This window comes from Grammomys surdaster, unplaced genomic scaffold, assembly GCF_004785775.1.
Source record: "Grammomys surdaster isolate TR1022 unplaced genomic scaffold, NIH_TR_1.0 125789, whole genome shotgun sequence".
Taxonomy (NCBI): domain Eukaryota; kingdom Metazoa; phylum Chordata; class Mammalia; order Rodentia; family Muridae; genus Grammomys; species Grammomys surdaster.
In genome coordinates, this window is record NW_021620620.1 from 2,262,872 (window position 1) to 2,278,901 (window position 16,030).

Sequence of the window (16,030 nt, forward strand, 5' to 3'; positions counted from 1 at the left end):
TGCCTCCAGGTTCCTGCCCTGACTTCCTTTGGTGGTGAACTGTGATTTGAAAGAACAAGTGAAATAAACCCTTTTCTCCTCAAGTTTTTGGTTAGGACATTTCATCTCCACAATAGTAACCCTAACTAAGAATCTTCCTAAAGTTTTCTCCCCACTAATGAAAATGCATATCCATTTTTTTGGTATTTCATACAAATGTTTTCATGCATTCTGTGTTGCAGCTTGGGTTATTTTGTTTTGCTAGCAGTTTGTCTCTTTCTCTCTTTCTTTGTTGATAGTTTGCTGTGTAGTCCCTTCTGGCCTTGACTCTGCCTTGGTCTGTAGTGCTACGATTACCGTTCTAGGTCTCCTAGCTTGTGCCACTCTGCCCCTGCTTTGCTTGTGTAACTACACTCTGAGCTTCCTTGACCTATAGCTCATACACTGCTTCCAGCACACTCCAACTCCTGGAACTTTCCTAAGGTCCCTTTTCTCAGGTGTTCTAGTAAACCTTGCACTGTTTGGGGGTCCCTCTATTCCACATCTCAGGCTAATATTTTCAGTTGGGTAAGATAAAATACATAATATTATAAAGATAATTATATTGAAACATAACTTTTAAAGTAATCACTTTTTTTTTTAAAGATAGAATATGCTATGCTATTTAGAGGCACTGTATATGTGGTTATGTATTTGTGTGCACCTGGCTGTTCAGGCCAGAGGTCAGTGTTGGCTGATTTCTTTCATTCTCCACATTATTGTGAGACAGTCTTTCATTGAATCTGGAGTCCACTAGCAAGACTAGCTAGCTAGTCAGCTCTGAGGATCCTGTCTTTCCTAGTGCTAGGATTACATATGTCACCACATTTATGTGGGTGCTAGCAATAGATCTCTCTGGGCCTGGAGAGTTGACTCATTCTTGAAGAGGATTGATTGTTGTTCTATAGGACCCAAGTTCAGTTCCAAGCACCTACATGGTGACTGAAAACTACCTGTAACTCGAGTTCTGGAGGTTCTGACACTGTCTTCTGACCTCCTAGGGCATCAGGCATGCAAGTGGTACCCCTACGTATATGCAGGCAAAAGAATTATACATATAAAATAAAAATGAGTAAATCTAAAAAAGAAATTTAAAATTTAGCTTTCTCTAAAACAAACTTTTGTCCCTCCTGAGGCAGTGTCTTAAGAAACCTATGGTGATCTCAAAGTTGTAGAAATCTTGCAGCTCTCAATACTGCCATCAGGAATTATAACCTTCCCCTCCTTCTTGTAGTGCTGGGGATTGAATCCAGGGTCTTTCAAAGTGCATTAATTTCTACACCTTAAACTTCATATGTGCTCCTTCTAAATTTACTGTTCATTTGAACCAGTCTCTCAGTTTTTCCTCCATCATGGCCTTTTTAATTATATAGAACACATTTCTTTCTCCTGTTTCCTGCTCTTCTCTAGATACATTTTGCCATCTTGTAGAAAAACTTCAAGATGAAAAAGCTCTCTAAAGACACTAAGGACAAAGTACAATAGGAAATCCAATCACACAAAAATAAACATAGCCCTCTATTGCATACCATACTGAAAAATGAACTCAAAATGACCTAAGAGCTAAGCCTTAAAAATTCCTAGAAGAAAAGCATGGGTAGAAATCTTTGTGGTTTTGGATTAGGCAGTTAGGGTTTTTATTATTATTATTATTATTATTATTTTGTTTTGTTTTAGATATAGCATTAGCAACATTAAAAAGTAGATAAACCTGGAGTATATCAAAATTAGAACTTGGTACACCACAGCTATACTATCAAGAGACTGAAGAGACAAGCCACAGAATGGGAAAATTATTTGCAAATTTCGTATATGGTAAGGGAATTACATCCAGGGTATATAAAAAACACTGCCCAATAACTCACCTTAAAAAACCACAAATTTAAATTTTTTTTTTTAAGATTTATTTATTTCATGTATGTGAGTATATTGTTGTTATCTTCAGACATACCAGAAGAGGGCATCAGATCCCCATTATAGATGGTTGTGAGCCACCATGTGGTTGCTGGGAATTGAACTCTGGAAGAGCAGTACATGCTCTTAACCGCTGAGCCATCCCTCCAGCCCAAAACCACAAATTTAAAAGTAGACCAAGGTTTCTGATAAATCTCTAAAAGATACACAGATGATCAGTCAGATCTTAAAAATTCATTCATTAGAGAAGTGCAGATCAAAACAAGAATTATTTCTTGTCTGCTATGTTGTCTATATTTTGAAAGGTGTTAAGTATTGGTAAGGAGTTGGGGAAATGGGAATTTGGACAATAATTTAAGAATATAAGATGTTCCAGCTGCCTTGAAAACAGTAGTTTGCTCACTCTTCCCTTCCCTCCCTCCCCTCTCTCTCTTTCTCTATCTCTTCCTCCTTCCCTCTCTCCCTCCCTTCTTTCTTCCCTTCCCTCTCTTCTTTTCTTCTTTCTCTTTCCATTTTTTTTGCTTTTGTTTTTGACTTTTTTGTTGTTGTTGTTGTTGTTTTTTGTTTTCCAGGCAGAATTTCTCTGTGTAGCTCAGGCTGTCCTGAAACTTGATCTGTAGAATAGGTTAGCCTCTATCTCAGAGAGATCCACATGTCTCTGTCTCCTAAGTACTGGTACTAAAGGTGTGCAGCCAACAACTTCTTTAAGGAAATAAAGGAAAAACCTTAAACATAGAATTGTCCTGCAACCTAACAGTTTCATTTTTTGGTATGCACCCAAGAGAATGCAAAACAAATTCAACCTTTCCCTGGGCAGGGAAAATGAAATACTAACTTCGAAACATTTAACATTTTAACATTTGGGCTAGTAATGTAGCTCAGTTAGCAGAGGGATTTGTTCAGCATGCATGAGCCTCTGCATTCCACTCTAGCCCCTCTATAACCAGCCTGGAAATGCATGTCAGTCATCACACAGTACTTGGAAGGCAGGAGGATCAGAAGTTAAAAGTCTTCATCAGTTTCAAAGTTCAGAGGCAGCCTAGACTATCTAATCCTCACCCTAAAGAAAAATGGTGAATAAGTCATTCACAAAAGACCACATGTTTATATGAGTTCATTTACAAGAAATGTTAGGAAAAGCAGATCATTAGAAGAAAAAAATTAGCCTTCCTGGGGTGCCAGCAGTGGGCAAGCTAAGTAGGACTAGAATGGTTTTGTTTTGATGGGGTGAGAATGTTCTGGAATTAGTAGTGATCTTTTTGTTGTATCTACTTAGAGTTATCAAAGGGGGGATTTTATAGTATCTGAGTTTTGTTTACAAAAATGTAACAAAACCTTAAGAATCTTCAAAATGGTTAGAGAGGTGGCTTCGCAGTTTTTTTTTTAATTTTAACAGAATTGAAGATATGTTCAACTCCATTATTCAGCAATGAATTGTTAGCTGCTAAAATATTAAAAATATTTTGGTGCTGGAGTATGTTCAGTGGTGAATGGAAGGATTCAATCCTTGGCAATAACAAATATTTAGTGGTGAATCATAACATTTTCAATGCATAACTTAGAAGAGATTTTTCTTTTCTTTTTGATATTTTGAGATAGGGTTTATATGCCTTGGCTGTCCTGGATCTCATTTTATAAAGTAAGAGGAGAGCAATCCAGGGAAGACCTCGTGGGCATACAAGTGTATGTGCACCTGCATTTATACATGCATACACTCAAACCAGCAAACACCACAAAGAACATGCACTGTTAGAGAACTTAGATTTTTGTAGTTGAATATACAAGTGAAAAAAAATTGAGGCCAGTGATGGTCAAATATTTGGAATTCTATTGCTTACTGGTTATATAACCTTAACCTCCGGTTTTCCATCTTTAAAAACAGTGATAAAGCTCACTGGGCTCTTGTGAGAATTCAATTCAAGTAAGAGAATGTCTAGCACAGACCCTGTCATCTAATGCTATTCAATGTTTATCAAGTGAATTATATCTGCTGCTTTATACTTGAGGTAGGAATTATTCCTGTTCTGTCTGATGGAGTTAATAACATAACTATGGCAACATAGTAAAGTGAACCAATGTCTAAGACTGGCCCCACTTTCCTCTTTCTTTTCTTCTTTCTCCCCTTCCTCTTCATATTACCCTCCCCTCTCCCTTTCTTTTTTGTTTTGTTTGAGATAGGGTTTCTTTGTGTAGCCCTAACTGTCCTGGAACTCAATTTGTAGACCAAATTGGCCTAGAACTCAGATATCTGCCTGCCTCTGCTTCCCAAGTGCTGGGATAAGGGTGTGAGCCACCACGCCTGACTCCTCTTCTCTTTTTAGTGCTGGGGATTGAATTCACAATATTTGGATTTGAATCCTATCTTTGTTACTTTTTAGCTGTGTGACCTTGCAAAATTATGTAAATAATTTTGTTTTGTGATCAGTTTCCCCATGTGTTAATGTAATAATAGCAGTATGGAAACTAAAGACTAGTTTGTTCGTTTTTATTTTATCTGTCACTGTTCCTTGGCAAACATTCTCTGAACTACATTCAATTTTGCACATTCTGTTCATTAATTCCATTCCTTCACTGTTATGCAAATATTCTCTGTCTTTGTCTTTTGAGCTTATTCTTTTTGATTGTCACTTCACATCTTTTTTCCAACCATGCTGTGTTTTTAGGCACTTACAAGGTTCTTTTACAAAAGGAATCTTGACTCCCAGTTTGGGCCCATAGGATAGCTAAACAGAGGGTAAAGCCCCTAGGCCTTATAGTCCTTCTGCCTTCATTTTAAGTCTCCTTTACTTGAAGTCAGCACAAGCATGATATTCACTAAGGATATAGCATCAGCCTCTCCTATCTCATCCTACTCTATGGCTAAAAGCATAGAAATGTTATTGTCCTAAGGCTGCAGTCACCTAGGATTCCAGTTTTTGCACACCTTTGTAGGACATTTATTCACCATGATAGAGAGGGTGTGTGTTGGATCATCTCCTGAGAAGCAGTTTGTCCTCTTAAGCAATAATAATGGACCGTTTTAAAATACCAGAGCTGAAACAGTAATCACTGGGACTGCTAATTTGTACCCCCTCTGCTCCTTGCTCCAGTGCCTCCTCACTTTAAACCTAAAGCTCATGTCAGTTCTCCAAGGAAAACTTGGGATCATTGAAACTGTTTGCTTCTCTTCCCAACACATTGACTAGATCTCTGCTTTTTGTCATTTCTTGCCTCTGTAATTAGTATGTTGAGTGGCTGACTGAACCTCTTGGGGCCTTGATATATTCATTCATATTCATTCATTCTCTCTCTCTCTCTCTCTCTCTCTCTCTCTCTCTCTCTCTCTCTCTCTCTCTCTCTCTCTCTCTCTCTCTCTGTGTGTGTGTGTGTGGGGGGGGAGGCAGAGAGAGTGAGCAAGCTCACAGTGTAGAAAGGCAAAGGAGTTCTGTGTTTTGCTATTCCAAGGTGTATATTTGGTAGGAATGGGATAGGAAAGTTTCAAAAGCAGATCATTGGCCCAGAATATCACTAAGCAACAAAATTACATTCTGTTGTATAATGAATCAATTCTTGGCCTTGTGCCTAAGTACATAGTTTGTGAACAGTATTTGTATTTTTATTTTATTTGGACAGAGGCAAGACTTCTGATTTTCTGAATAATATATTTTCTCAATTGATAGATTTTTTAAAAAAAATATTGCAAGACAATAGTATAAAATACAAAACAGCCAATTAGTATGATTGGTTTGTTAGTTTTCTGTGTACATACTGGTTTAGAGTATAAATATACTCTGACAGTTCCATGGCAGAGTCCAACATGTGTCTCATCAGTGTAGATGGGGGTGTCTTCAGAAATTGTGTTCCTTTTTGGAATCGCTAAAAGACTGAAGTAGTTCTATACCTTTTCTAGACTTTAGAGACTGCTGCACTGCTTGCCCTGTGACCTGCTGCTTGCTTATCTTCACAATCAGCAAGCTCAACTCTCCGACCTTTTTTTCTCCATTCTATTCCCAGAGTCAGAAAAGGTATTCCTACTTTTGGGAACTCAAGCAATAGATGGGTAATCTCCCCGTCTCAAATATTGTGGTTACATTTGCCATCTGTTTTACCATTTTAAGTAACATGTTCACAGGTTCCAAGGATTAGGATGGACTATCTTCAGGGCCCATCATTAGCTACCACAGTTCATTTTTAGTTTGCTGCATAACTTAAACCTCTTATCTTCTTTTGATAAAGATGAGGAGTATAGTTGCAGCTAAATGGTCAAATCTCGATTGACTCTTGGCCTGATATATGCCAGCTAACAATTGCTATTGTTATTGTGACTTGAAGCAGTTAGGTCACTGACCTCATTTCTTTGCTAAAAAGGTGATACTGCTTTCCAGCATGTATTGAAATAAAACTTAAGAGTTGGGCTAGAGACTAAAGTTCAGAGACACCCAGCCAAATTCTTTGTTTGTCTTAAATAAAAGTGTGTGACTTACCTAGCTCACAGAGTTGTGAGGATCACTTAAGTCATGCATGAAGAAGTACTTTGACAGTTTGTTAGAAAGCTTTAAGGTTTTTTTTTCTTGGGGGGGGTCAGTTTTCAGAAATTTTCATTACATCTTTGGTTAGCAGGGTTTTCCTCACTCTTTATCATGTTTTCACTTATTTCCTTTATTAGGACAAATGGTAGATGATTAAAAGCTAAAAGTACTTAAACTTGCATGATTCTTTTAGTAACTAGTCAGAAAATCCAGATGTATTTATTTAAAGATCTTAATTATTTTCTTTTCTGACAACTTCTTGGGAACGAATTACTATTGTCATCATTGTAGAAGCAAAATCAATACTTAAGGCACATTGGATATGTAAGAGTAATTGTTCATAAAACACTAGTTGGAGTTTTAATCTTACATAATGGAATGTTAGTGAAGACTTAGTTTGTAATTGGCTGTCTAGGTATCCAATGTTTGGCTCTCAAATATTACTACATATTAAACAAAAACCACTCTTTAAAAAGTGATTGTGTGTCTCCTCCTTAGTTAGTAACAATGAGTAAATCCTTGCCCCCTGTTATCTCCACAAAGATGCCAGTTTGGTTTTTTTTTTTTTTTTTTTTGAGAGGTTGGTTAAATTACTCGTGGGTGTTGCTGTGAAGTCAAAGAGAAGGAAATACTATTAAATTACACATTCTTTGTTCATTGCTAGTGTGGAGCCAGCCTAGAGTGTGCACATGCTTCAGTCTCCACCCTGCCACCATTTGGGGAGCCAGAGAATTCATTCTTGCCAGCCCCCAAACAGACCATCTTAACATCAATATTTTCAAAGTTGCTACTTACTTTTCTGCCTAAAGGCCTTTTATATAATTTAGCAGGCAAGCAAAAAGATTTTTTTGTTCAGGCAGAGTTGTTTTAAAAAATGATACAGTTTTTGAGAAGCCTAAAATATTTTAGCCATGCCATTAAATGTAAATTCATCTGTAATTGGTATGGAATAAATTTAGAGTCATATTTTGATGAAAACCTCTCTTGACATAACATAAACTTGAATGCACTGGATCAGTTGTGTTTGAGAACTAGTAAAAAGTATCCCCAGTAGTTCAGCTTTTGTTTAGTTTCTTGCTCTTTGCAGATAATGAAGACTTTAAAGGGCTTTCACATAAACAATCACTAAAATTATTTTGCACTATTCTGAGTTATAATTTGACCTTTTTGTGTTTTTTTTCTAGCCCAGTTTTAGAGTATCAATTTTTAAAAAAATATTTAATCCTTTAAATACTTTTTTGGTTATTAAAATTTAAACATATGTTATAAATATGTTTATATGAAACTGGTTTTATTTCTGACAGTTTAAGAGGTTTACTACTTATAAAGTGATTACATTGCCAACTAAACACTGCCACCCATTAAGAAAATAATTTGGGGCTGGAGAGATGGCTCAGCCGTTAAGAGCACTGGCTTCTCTTCCAGCGGTCCCAAGTTCCAATTCTCAGCAACCACATGGTGGCTCACATCTGTAATGGTATCTGATGCCCTTTTTTGATGTGTTTGAAGACGGCTACAGTGTACTCATATACATAAAATAAATAAATATTAAAAAAAAGAAAAAGGAAAATTTTTTCTATGTTACAGAAAAACCCTGTCTTGAAAAATTGAAAAAAGAAAAAGTAAATTTTCTATGTCTAGGTCATGTTAATCTGTCAATTTGTTTACTGCTGTTCTGAAGAAAGTCACTGAAATTAATAACAAAATTATGTCAGAGATGTCACATTTATATCTTTTTAGTATTTTGATAGTAGGTGTTACATCCCCCTCTCTCACTACCATTTCTTTTCATGCTGGCTGGTGCTCTACCTCTAAGCTACTTGTCCTGCTTAAGTGCTGTGTCCCTCGTCTGGTAAGTCCCAGCCGCCTTTATGGATTTCACCTTAAAACTAACATCTTCCATAAAGACTTCTCCTTTTCTTCCTCTTCTTCCTCTTCTTCTTCTTCTTCCTCTTCCTTCTTCCTCTTCCTCCTCTTCTTCTTTCTCCTTCCTCCTCCTCCTCCTCCTCTTTTTTCATCTTCCTCTTCCTCTTTTTCCTCTTCTTCCTTTGCCACCACCTTCTCCTCTTCCTCCTCCTCCTCTTCTACCACCATCACCTTCTTCCTCCTCCTCCTTCCTTCTTCTCCTTCCTCTTTTTTTCTCCTCTTTCTCCTCTTTTTCCACAAGACTCCGTTGTGCTTCTGTTTTGTTGTTGTTATTGTTTTGTGACAAGATCTAATTATGTAGCCCTAGTTGGCTTAGAACTCAGTGTGTAGACCAGCCTGGCCCTGAACTCACAGAGATCTACCTGCCTCTGCCTCTCACATGCTAAGACTAAAAAGGTATGTGTCACCATGTCGGACTCTCTGTGCTTCTGTAGAGGTTATAATACCTTTGTGTACTGCTCTTTTTCTTACTATTTATTCTGCATTTCTAATTGGATTTTAAATAATGAGTTAGTTACTGTTTATATACTCACTGTATGCCAACTACTATATCATTATGGGTTTTAAAATTAAATGGCTGCTCCTAAGCTACGTGTCTCTACCCTCTCAAACCGCCATCCCACAAACATGGATCAGGTAATGCAGTTTGTCGAGCCAAGTCGGCAGTTTGTAAAGGACTCGATTCGGCTGGTTAAAAGATGCACCAAGCCCGACAGAAAAGAATTCCAGAAGATCGCCATGGCCACAGCGATAGGATTTGCTATCATGGGCTTCATTGGCTTCTTTGTGAAACTGATCCATATCCCTATTAACAACATTATTGTGGGTGGCTGAGTCCTTTCTCATCATGGGACGAGTGAACCAATCAGGGGGTGACAAGCTCATGAAGTAAAACGTTGCCTGGATGCTTTGTGTTTTTTGTTTCTTTCCATCTTCCTATGAGGTTTTTTATTTCTAAATTAAAATAATTTCAAAATAAACACTTTTTCCATAAAAAAAAAAATTAAATGGCTGATAGGTATCAGCATATATCTAAGGAAAGTTAGAGGCAGCTACACTGTTGAGGAAGTTCAGATATACATCTTTTTCTTTTTGGCTTATCTTGCACATATTTCATACTTATTAAATTGCATTAATAAGTATGAGGTGACTAGATAACTCATTTTTGTTTATGCTTTCTTTTAAAGATGGTTTTTGGAAGGGCCAAGAGAAATCGTCTGTTGGAATTTGAGAATTTTTATTTTCATTCTTCAAGTTGCATAGTATTCTTGAGCACCATGTTTTAAATCCCCTTTATGAGATTTATCTTACTTATCTTATCCAGTTCTTATCAATTGGAATTAAGTTACAGCTTGCATACCTCTTTTTTTGATACCAGTTACATTTTTTTTTTTCAGTTTTGTAAGCTTCAGGTAAGTGGGAAGTCTTACTCTTGGGCTTTGTTAGAACCTGCCACATGTGCTCAGTGACTTCTCTGTGACAATGTCAATGTTCCCTCCTGCCGTCCTTTCTTTTTTCTTTCTTTCTCATCCTCTTTAATTATATTAATAGTAATTTAGCCCAGTGGTACTTCCAGCACTTGGAAGACAGAGGCAGGTGGATCTCTGAGTTCAAGGCCAACCTGGTCTACAATGTTGGGTTCCAGGGTAGCCAGGGCTACACAGAGAAACCCTGTCTTGAAAAACATCATCAATAACAGTAATTTTAAAAGCTTTGTTTTTTCCAAAATTTTCTTTTTAAGAGGCCTAGGAGAGGAACTTAATAACCAAAAATAAGAACTGACTTCAGTTTTACTTGAGCCAGTAACTGATTAAATTAATGATCCGAAAAGAACAATAAAACCAGGGAGTATTGAATGACTTAAAGTTAAGGTTTTAGTTACCTGCCCCCAACCCATTTCAAAGACTGTTGTTTTTCAGAACCATTACTTTGCCTTTTCAATGTTTTGATTTAAGATGTTTTGATTTAAGATCATTCTTTTTGATGAAATCTGTCAAAGGCAAGTCTAAGCACGGTTTCTGATGGGTAAAAAACTGAGCTTTGAAGATCATCTGTTTATGAGATGAGAAGTGGACCACAGGACACACATGCTCTAGTGAAGTGTAAATGAAAGTGCTGGCTAATGGTGTCATTGTTTTTGTTGCACTTTGTGAGTGTAAGTGGCACACATCTCTAGGTGCAAGAAAATTCTTTTCTCAAGAGTAGTTGCGAATTTAAAAGGAAATTTCTTATTCGCATAAGACCAGTATGAAAATATAGATGAGGTCTATAACTTAAGAAAAGGGAAATTTTTTTTTTTAATGGTAGCTTGGAAAGAGACCTTTTAGTATCACCTTAAGTTTCTGAAATGTGTATAATTTGAAAAGACTTATAGGATCTCTGCCTGGAAGGAAGTTTTCACACACCAACATACTTCTCTAAATCGCAGACCTACAGTAATTCTTCAACCTAGAGGTTGCAAGCCAGTGGCCTCTCAGTTGGATTTGACCAACCACCATGTAATATCTTGCTGTCTCTCTTTCTCATGTCCACATGCCTCTTCCTGTATGTTTTGAGACAGGGTCTTATAAGATAGCTCTGGCTGCCCTCAAACTCATAGATGCTCATAGACTGCTTTTGTATACCAGTGTGCCATCATGCCCAGGTGTTTTAGTTGTGGGGGTTTTTGTAGCCTGTCTTTGCCTCCTTTGTGGATTATTTTTTTCTTCATCTTATCTCTACCTCTTTTCCACCCTTTCAACTCCCTAACAGGACATAAGAGAGAAAAAAAGAAAAGAGAGGAAAGGAAAGAGATCCCTGAATAAAGTCAGGGATCATTAAACTACTTCCTCCTGATTAGGGGCATTGAGTTCCTTGAGGGCAAGTTTGATCTTTGCAGGCAGGCTATCTAATTTCTTGTTTCTTCTTTGCACATGACTACTCAACAAACTGCAACCAACAGTCTACCTACCCCACCCAACTCTTGGGGCCCTAGCATTTATATATCCTCTGAAAAGCTCTCAGAATTCCAAACATCACACAGTTGTAGAAACTATCTGTACACTGGCAAAATTAGGACCCTGCTAGAGCATGAGACAAATCATGGTCAGTTACTGTAGACCATATGAAGCAGCACATATCTCACATCTGGGATTAAAATGAAAACATAGTCTTATAATATTTCTGTGTCTTTTAAAAAACCAAAACTCCAAAATTGTCACTACTTTTTTTTTTCTTTTTCTTAATTTTTTTTTTTTTTAGGCTGCCCTCAGACTTGGAGATCTGCCTATATTTGCCACTCAAATGCCGCCCAGTTTAATTGTTTTTAAAATTGTCATCAATTAAATTTTGAGAAACTTTACAGAAAGAAAATGTATATTTCTGGCTCCTCTTCAAAAAATGTAAGATAGGTATTCAATGGTAATTAATTCAGTCATTTATGGAGACAAAGAAAGCAATCTAGAATCCCTAGTTGCCTTCTGAACCTTCATGGAGCATTAAGTTCCTTTAGTCATAACATTTTTCATACAAGGAAGCCAAGGAAGAAAGTTAAGTGCTTATGACCCAATCAAAATAGGGCCTTTGTGTTTTAGGAGAAACAAGAAATCACACACACACACACACACACACACACACACACACACACACGGAGAGAGAGAGACAGACAGAAACGCATACACTTTTATTTTTGCAAAATAACATTGCTAAACATGCTCAAGGCTGTGAACTTGACCCCCAGCATTACAAAAAATGAAAAATGAAAATCAAGCTAGAATAAAAATTTCTATGGATGTATCAGAAATCCTAGCTTTTTTTTTTTTTTTGAGCTAGCTTTTCTTTTTAAGACATATTTATTTTTATTTCATTTATATGGGCTTTGTTTACATGTATGTCTGTGCACCATTTATGTTCCAGGTTCCTGTGGAAGCCAGAAGAGGGTGTTTGACCTTCTGGAACTGGAGTTACAGAAAGTTGTGAACCACCATGTGGGTGATAGGGTCAAACCTGGGTCCTCTCTCTGGAAGAGCAGTCACTGCTCTTAGTGGTTGAACCATCTCTTGTCCTGAAAGTCCTATCTTTAAACCTTAACTCATACTAAAGAAAGTCAGGGTTAAAGAGATGGCTCAGCCATTAAGAGTACTTTCTGTTTTTCCAGAGGACCCATGTTTGATTCTAAGCACCCATGTGGCTGCTCACAACTGTCTCTAACAACCAGTTGCAGGGGATCCAGACATACATGAAGTCAAAATGCCCATACACGTAAGATAATAATAAAGTGAAAATAATTTTTTAAATTAATTTTTAATGATTATTTGGGACTCTCACATCACAAGCCCTAATGACACTCACCTCCCACTCTTCTCATGTCTGTACTGCTTCCCCTACACCCAAGAAAGGAGAGAAAAGAAAACATCCAATTTTTTTGTTGTTGTCTATGTACTGATTGGGAGCATGGTCAAATTCCTAGTGACCTTCCCCCTCCCTTCTCCAGAGAAGATGAGTCTTACTCCACAAGTCTGGCTCCAGGAGCCATCAACTGAGAAGAGGTGTGAAGCCAGCTCTCTTGCACCCTTAGACATCAACATGATCCTTGGCTGTCTCAGAATCACCAATTCATTCATGGCTCTCAGTGGCTTATACTGGCCACAGGCCTCAACATGCCACTCATATCAGGATGCATCTGCACCGACACCCCTACCCCCAACTAAGACCAAGGATATCACTAAGGCATCAGGCAGCTGCACAGACTGCGGGAGTCCACATGGATCTCAGGCTTCATCTTAGCCTGGGGCAGCAGCTTAGACCACAGACATAATATGGCCTCCCATGGTATGTCCCATGGCAGTCCTTCAAGAAAATCAAGAAAATGAACCTTTCTTCACCTCTGGTCTCCATCATTGCCCAGATACAGGGTGATCCCACAGCTGGTTAGCAGGTTCAGGGGCTTAGTCTGCCTCTACGTAAGCTCCAGTCTTTTGGGTATGTGGCTATTGAATTTAGGTCATTGGGCTTGCCTGGCAAGTGTTTTTTTTATCTGCTATCTTGCCTATCCAATAAGTATTATTTTAAAATAAGAATAAAATATAATTAGTGTTGCTGCCATGAAGAGGAAAAACATATTTGTATCTATATAAAGGGAAACTTCCTGAATTATCTAGAGTAGTAAACAAATTTTTATGTGTTGAGCAACTGTCATGATTTACAAATACTAGCCTATACAGGCCAGTGTATACAAAAAGATAACTAATTTCCACCAAAGATGGTAAGAAGTTAGAGATAATTACCACCTAGTTAGTTTTGTTTGTGGTATTATGAGAATAGTCTTTACTTGTTCATTTCATTCTTTTTTTTTATGTATATGAGTGCTCTATCTGCATGTACAACTGCATGCCACCATGTGGGTGCTCGGAGTTGAACTCAGGACCTCTGGAAGAGCAGCCAATGCTGAGACATCTCCTCAGCCCTTCATTCCATCCCCCACACCCTCTCAAAACAAGGTTTCTCTGTGGAGACCAGCTGACATTGAATTCAGAGATTCTCCTGCCTCTGCCTCTCTACCTCCCTCCCTCTTTCTCTCTCTCTTTCTCTCTCTGCCTCTCTTTCTGCCTCGCTGCCCCTCTGCCTCTGCCTCAGTGATGGAATTAAAGGTGTATACCACCACATCTTGCTTTTCACTTCACTCTTTTTCCGTTTTTTCATATTATTTTGTGTGTAGGTGTTTTCTGATGGGATGAATGTGTGCCACATGCATGCAGTGCTCTTGGAGACCAAAAGAGGGAATCATACTCACTAGAACTGGAGATAATACAGTTTGTGAGCAAGACATTGAACCTTGTTACTCTGGAAGAAAAGCCAGTGCTCTTAACTATTAAACCAGTGGTTTTCACCCTTCCTAATGCTGTACTCCTTTAATATGGTTCCTCATGTTGTTACCCCCAACCATAAAATTATTTCATTGCTATTTCATAACTGTAATTTTGATACTGTTATAAATTGTAATGTAAATATCTGGTATGCAGGATACCTGATATACAACTCCTTGGAAGGGTTGGTTACCGCCCCTCCCACCCCCCATGGGGTCTTGACCCACAAGTTGAGAACCACTGCACTGAGCTATCTGGTCTGTTCATTCCAAAGCAAATTCCTGGATCTTAGTAACCACATGCTTGGGATGTGTTTATCACTGATACATCCTTTCCCCTTGCCTTCCCTTAGCTGCCCCTCTACTCTGACTCTGTTACTACCTGTGGAGCACAGTTAGTGTCCCTTGGGGCAGTCTGTGCTATTGATGGCCTCAAGGGCTTCAGTTTTTATCTTCTAAAGCTTTTCAGCATAGCTGGTCTCCTCTGCTCCAAACTCGGAGCTTCTGTGACACATCACACACACACCCACCACTCTTTTTGATGGTCCAGGTGATAGCTGAGGGACACATTAAATGAGGACTGCCCTGTATAAAACCAGGGTTATAATTTAGGGCTTGTTCCATATACCCTGCATTTTAGGCTGATTTATGAAAGCGAAAAAATTTTTGAAAAGTAGCTAGCTGTTGGTGGTGTACTCTTTTAATCCCAGCACCTGGGAAGCACAGGCAAGCAAATCTGTGAGTTTGAGGCCAGCCTGATCTGCAGAGCAAGTTCCAGGACAGCCAGGGCTACACAGAAAAACCCATCTCAAAAAAATCAAACAGAAAAGATTTGAAAAGTAAAAGTTAACGTGTTAAAGATGTTGAACTACATTTGCCTATACTTTGCTTACCTTTGCAAATGAGTTACAGAAAAAAATGCAGAACACATAATATTTAAACTTAGTTTATGATTTTGTATGGGGCCTCACACATAGCTATTCTGTGGTGCATGGGATCTTGGGGCCCTGAGCGGATATACCTACAAGGAAAGGGGAAGAGACTAGAGATTTGACCTAGAATAGTATATGTGTGTGTTCAAGTTTTGTTTTTGTTCTTTTGAGACTGGGTCTTTCTCTATTAGAAGCCCTGGCTGTTGGCTGGCCTTGAACTCACAGAGAAATTCATTTGACTGCCTCTGCTAAAGCTAAAGGTGCCACCTTGCTTGGTTAGAATATTATATTCAAATGAATATTTCTTTTTTTTTTTTTTGACATGCTCAGCTGCAGTGGTGGCACACACCTTTATTTATTTATTTTTATTTATTTATTTAATATTTTTTATTAAATAAATAAATTTTTTATTAAATAAATAAATAAAATTTTTATTTTTATTTATTTATTTATTATATGTAAGTACACTGTAGCTGTCTCCAGACACCCATATGAGGGCATCAGGTCTCATTGCAGATGGTTGTGAGCCACCATGTGGTTGCTGGGATTTGAACTCATGACCTCTAGAAGAGCAGTCAGTGCTCTTAACCGCTGAGCCATCTCACCAGCCCTCAAATGAATATTTCTATCCCTTCCTACAGAACAAAACTTGACTTATAAAGTTTGACTTATAGAATCTATTGGAGGTTCAAATAAAACTTAGATTCAGTAGTCCATGCCTGGAAGGGAAAAAAATTTTTTTTTACTTTGAATTAAGTATGTTGTACTTAAGTTTTTATTAAACTTTTACAAAGAGGTCTTTTTATTTGTTTTTCAATACTTTTCTCAGTTGTCACTAACCACAAAAGCTTATAACTTTGAATAGCCTCCCCTCCCCTCCCCTCCCCTCC

At 37.9% G+C, this 16,030-nt stretch overlaps 2 protein-coding genes across 2 annotated transcripts in view; both read left to right on the forward strand.

Moving 5' to 3' along the window:
- Bmpr1a (bone morphogenetic protein receptor type 1A) overlaps positions 1-16,030 on the forward strand; it is a 94,098-nt gene that overhangs the window by 15,577 nt on the left and 62,491 nt on the right. The gene's annotated exons all lie outside the window — the stretch shown is intronic.
- LOC114640177 (protein transport protein Sec61 subunit gamma) lies at positions 8,953-9,346 on the forward strand. The gene has a single exon (XM_028789099.1). It carries the CDS (start codon positions 8,994-8,996, stop codon positions 9,198-9,200), a length of 207 nt encoding a protein of 68 aa, XP_028644932.1. The 5' UTR covers positions 8,953-8,993; the 3' UTR covers positions 9,201-9,346.

Coding starts and splice junctions, on each gene's coding strand:
- LOC114640177 (XM_028789099.1), top strand. CDS start 8,994: ATGGATCAGGTAATGCAGTTTGTCGAGCCAAGTCGGCAGTTTGTAAAG.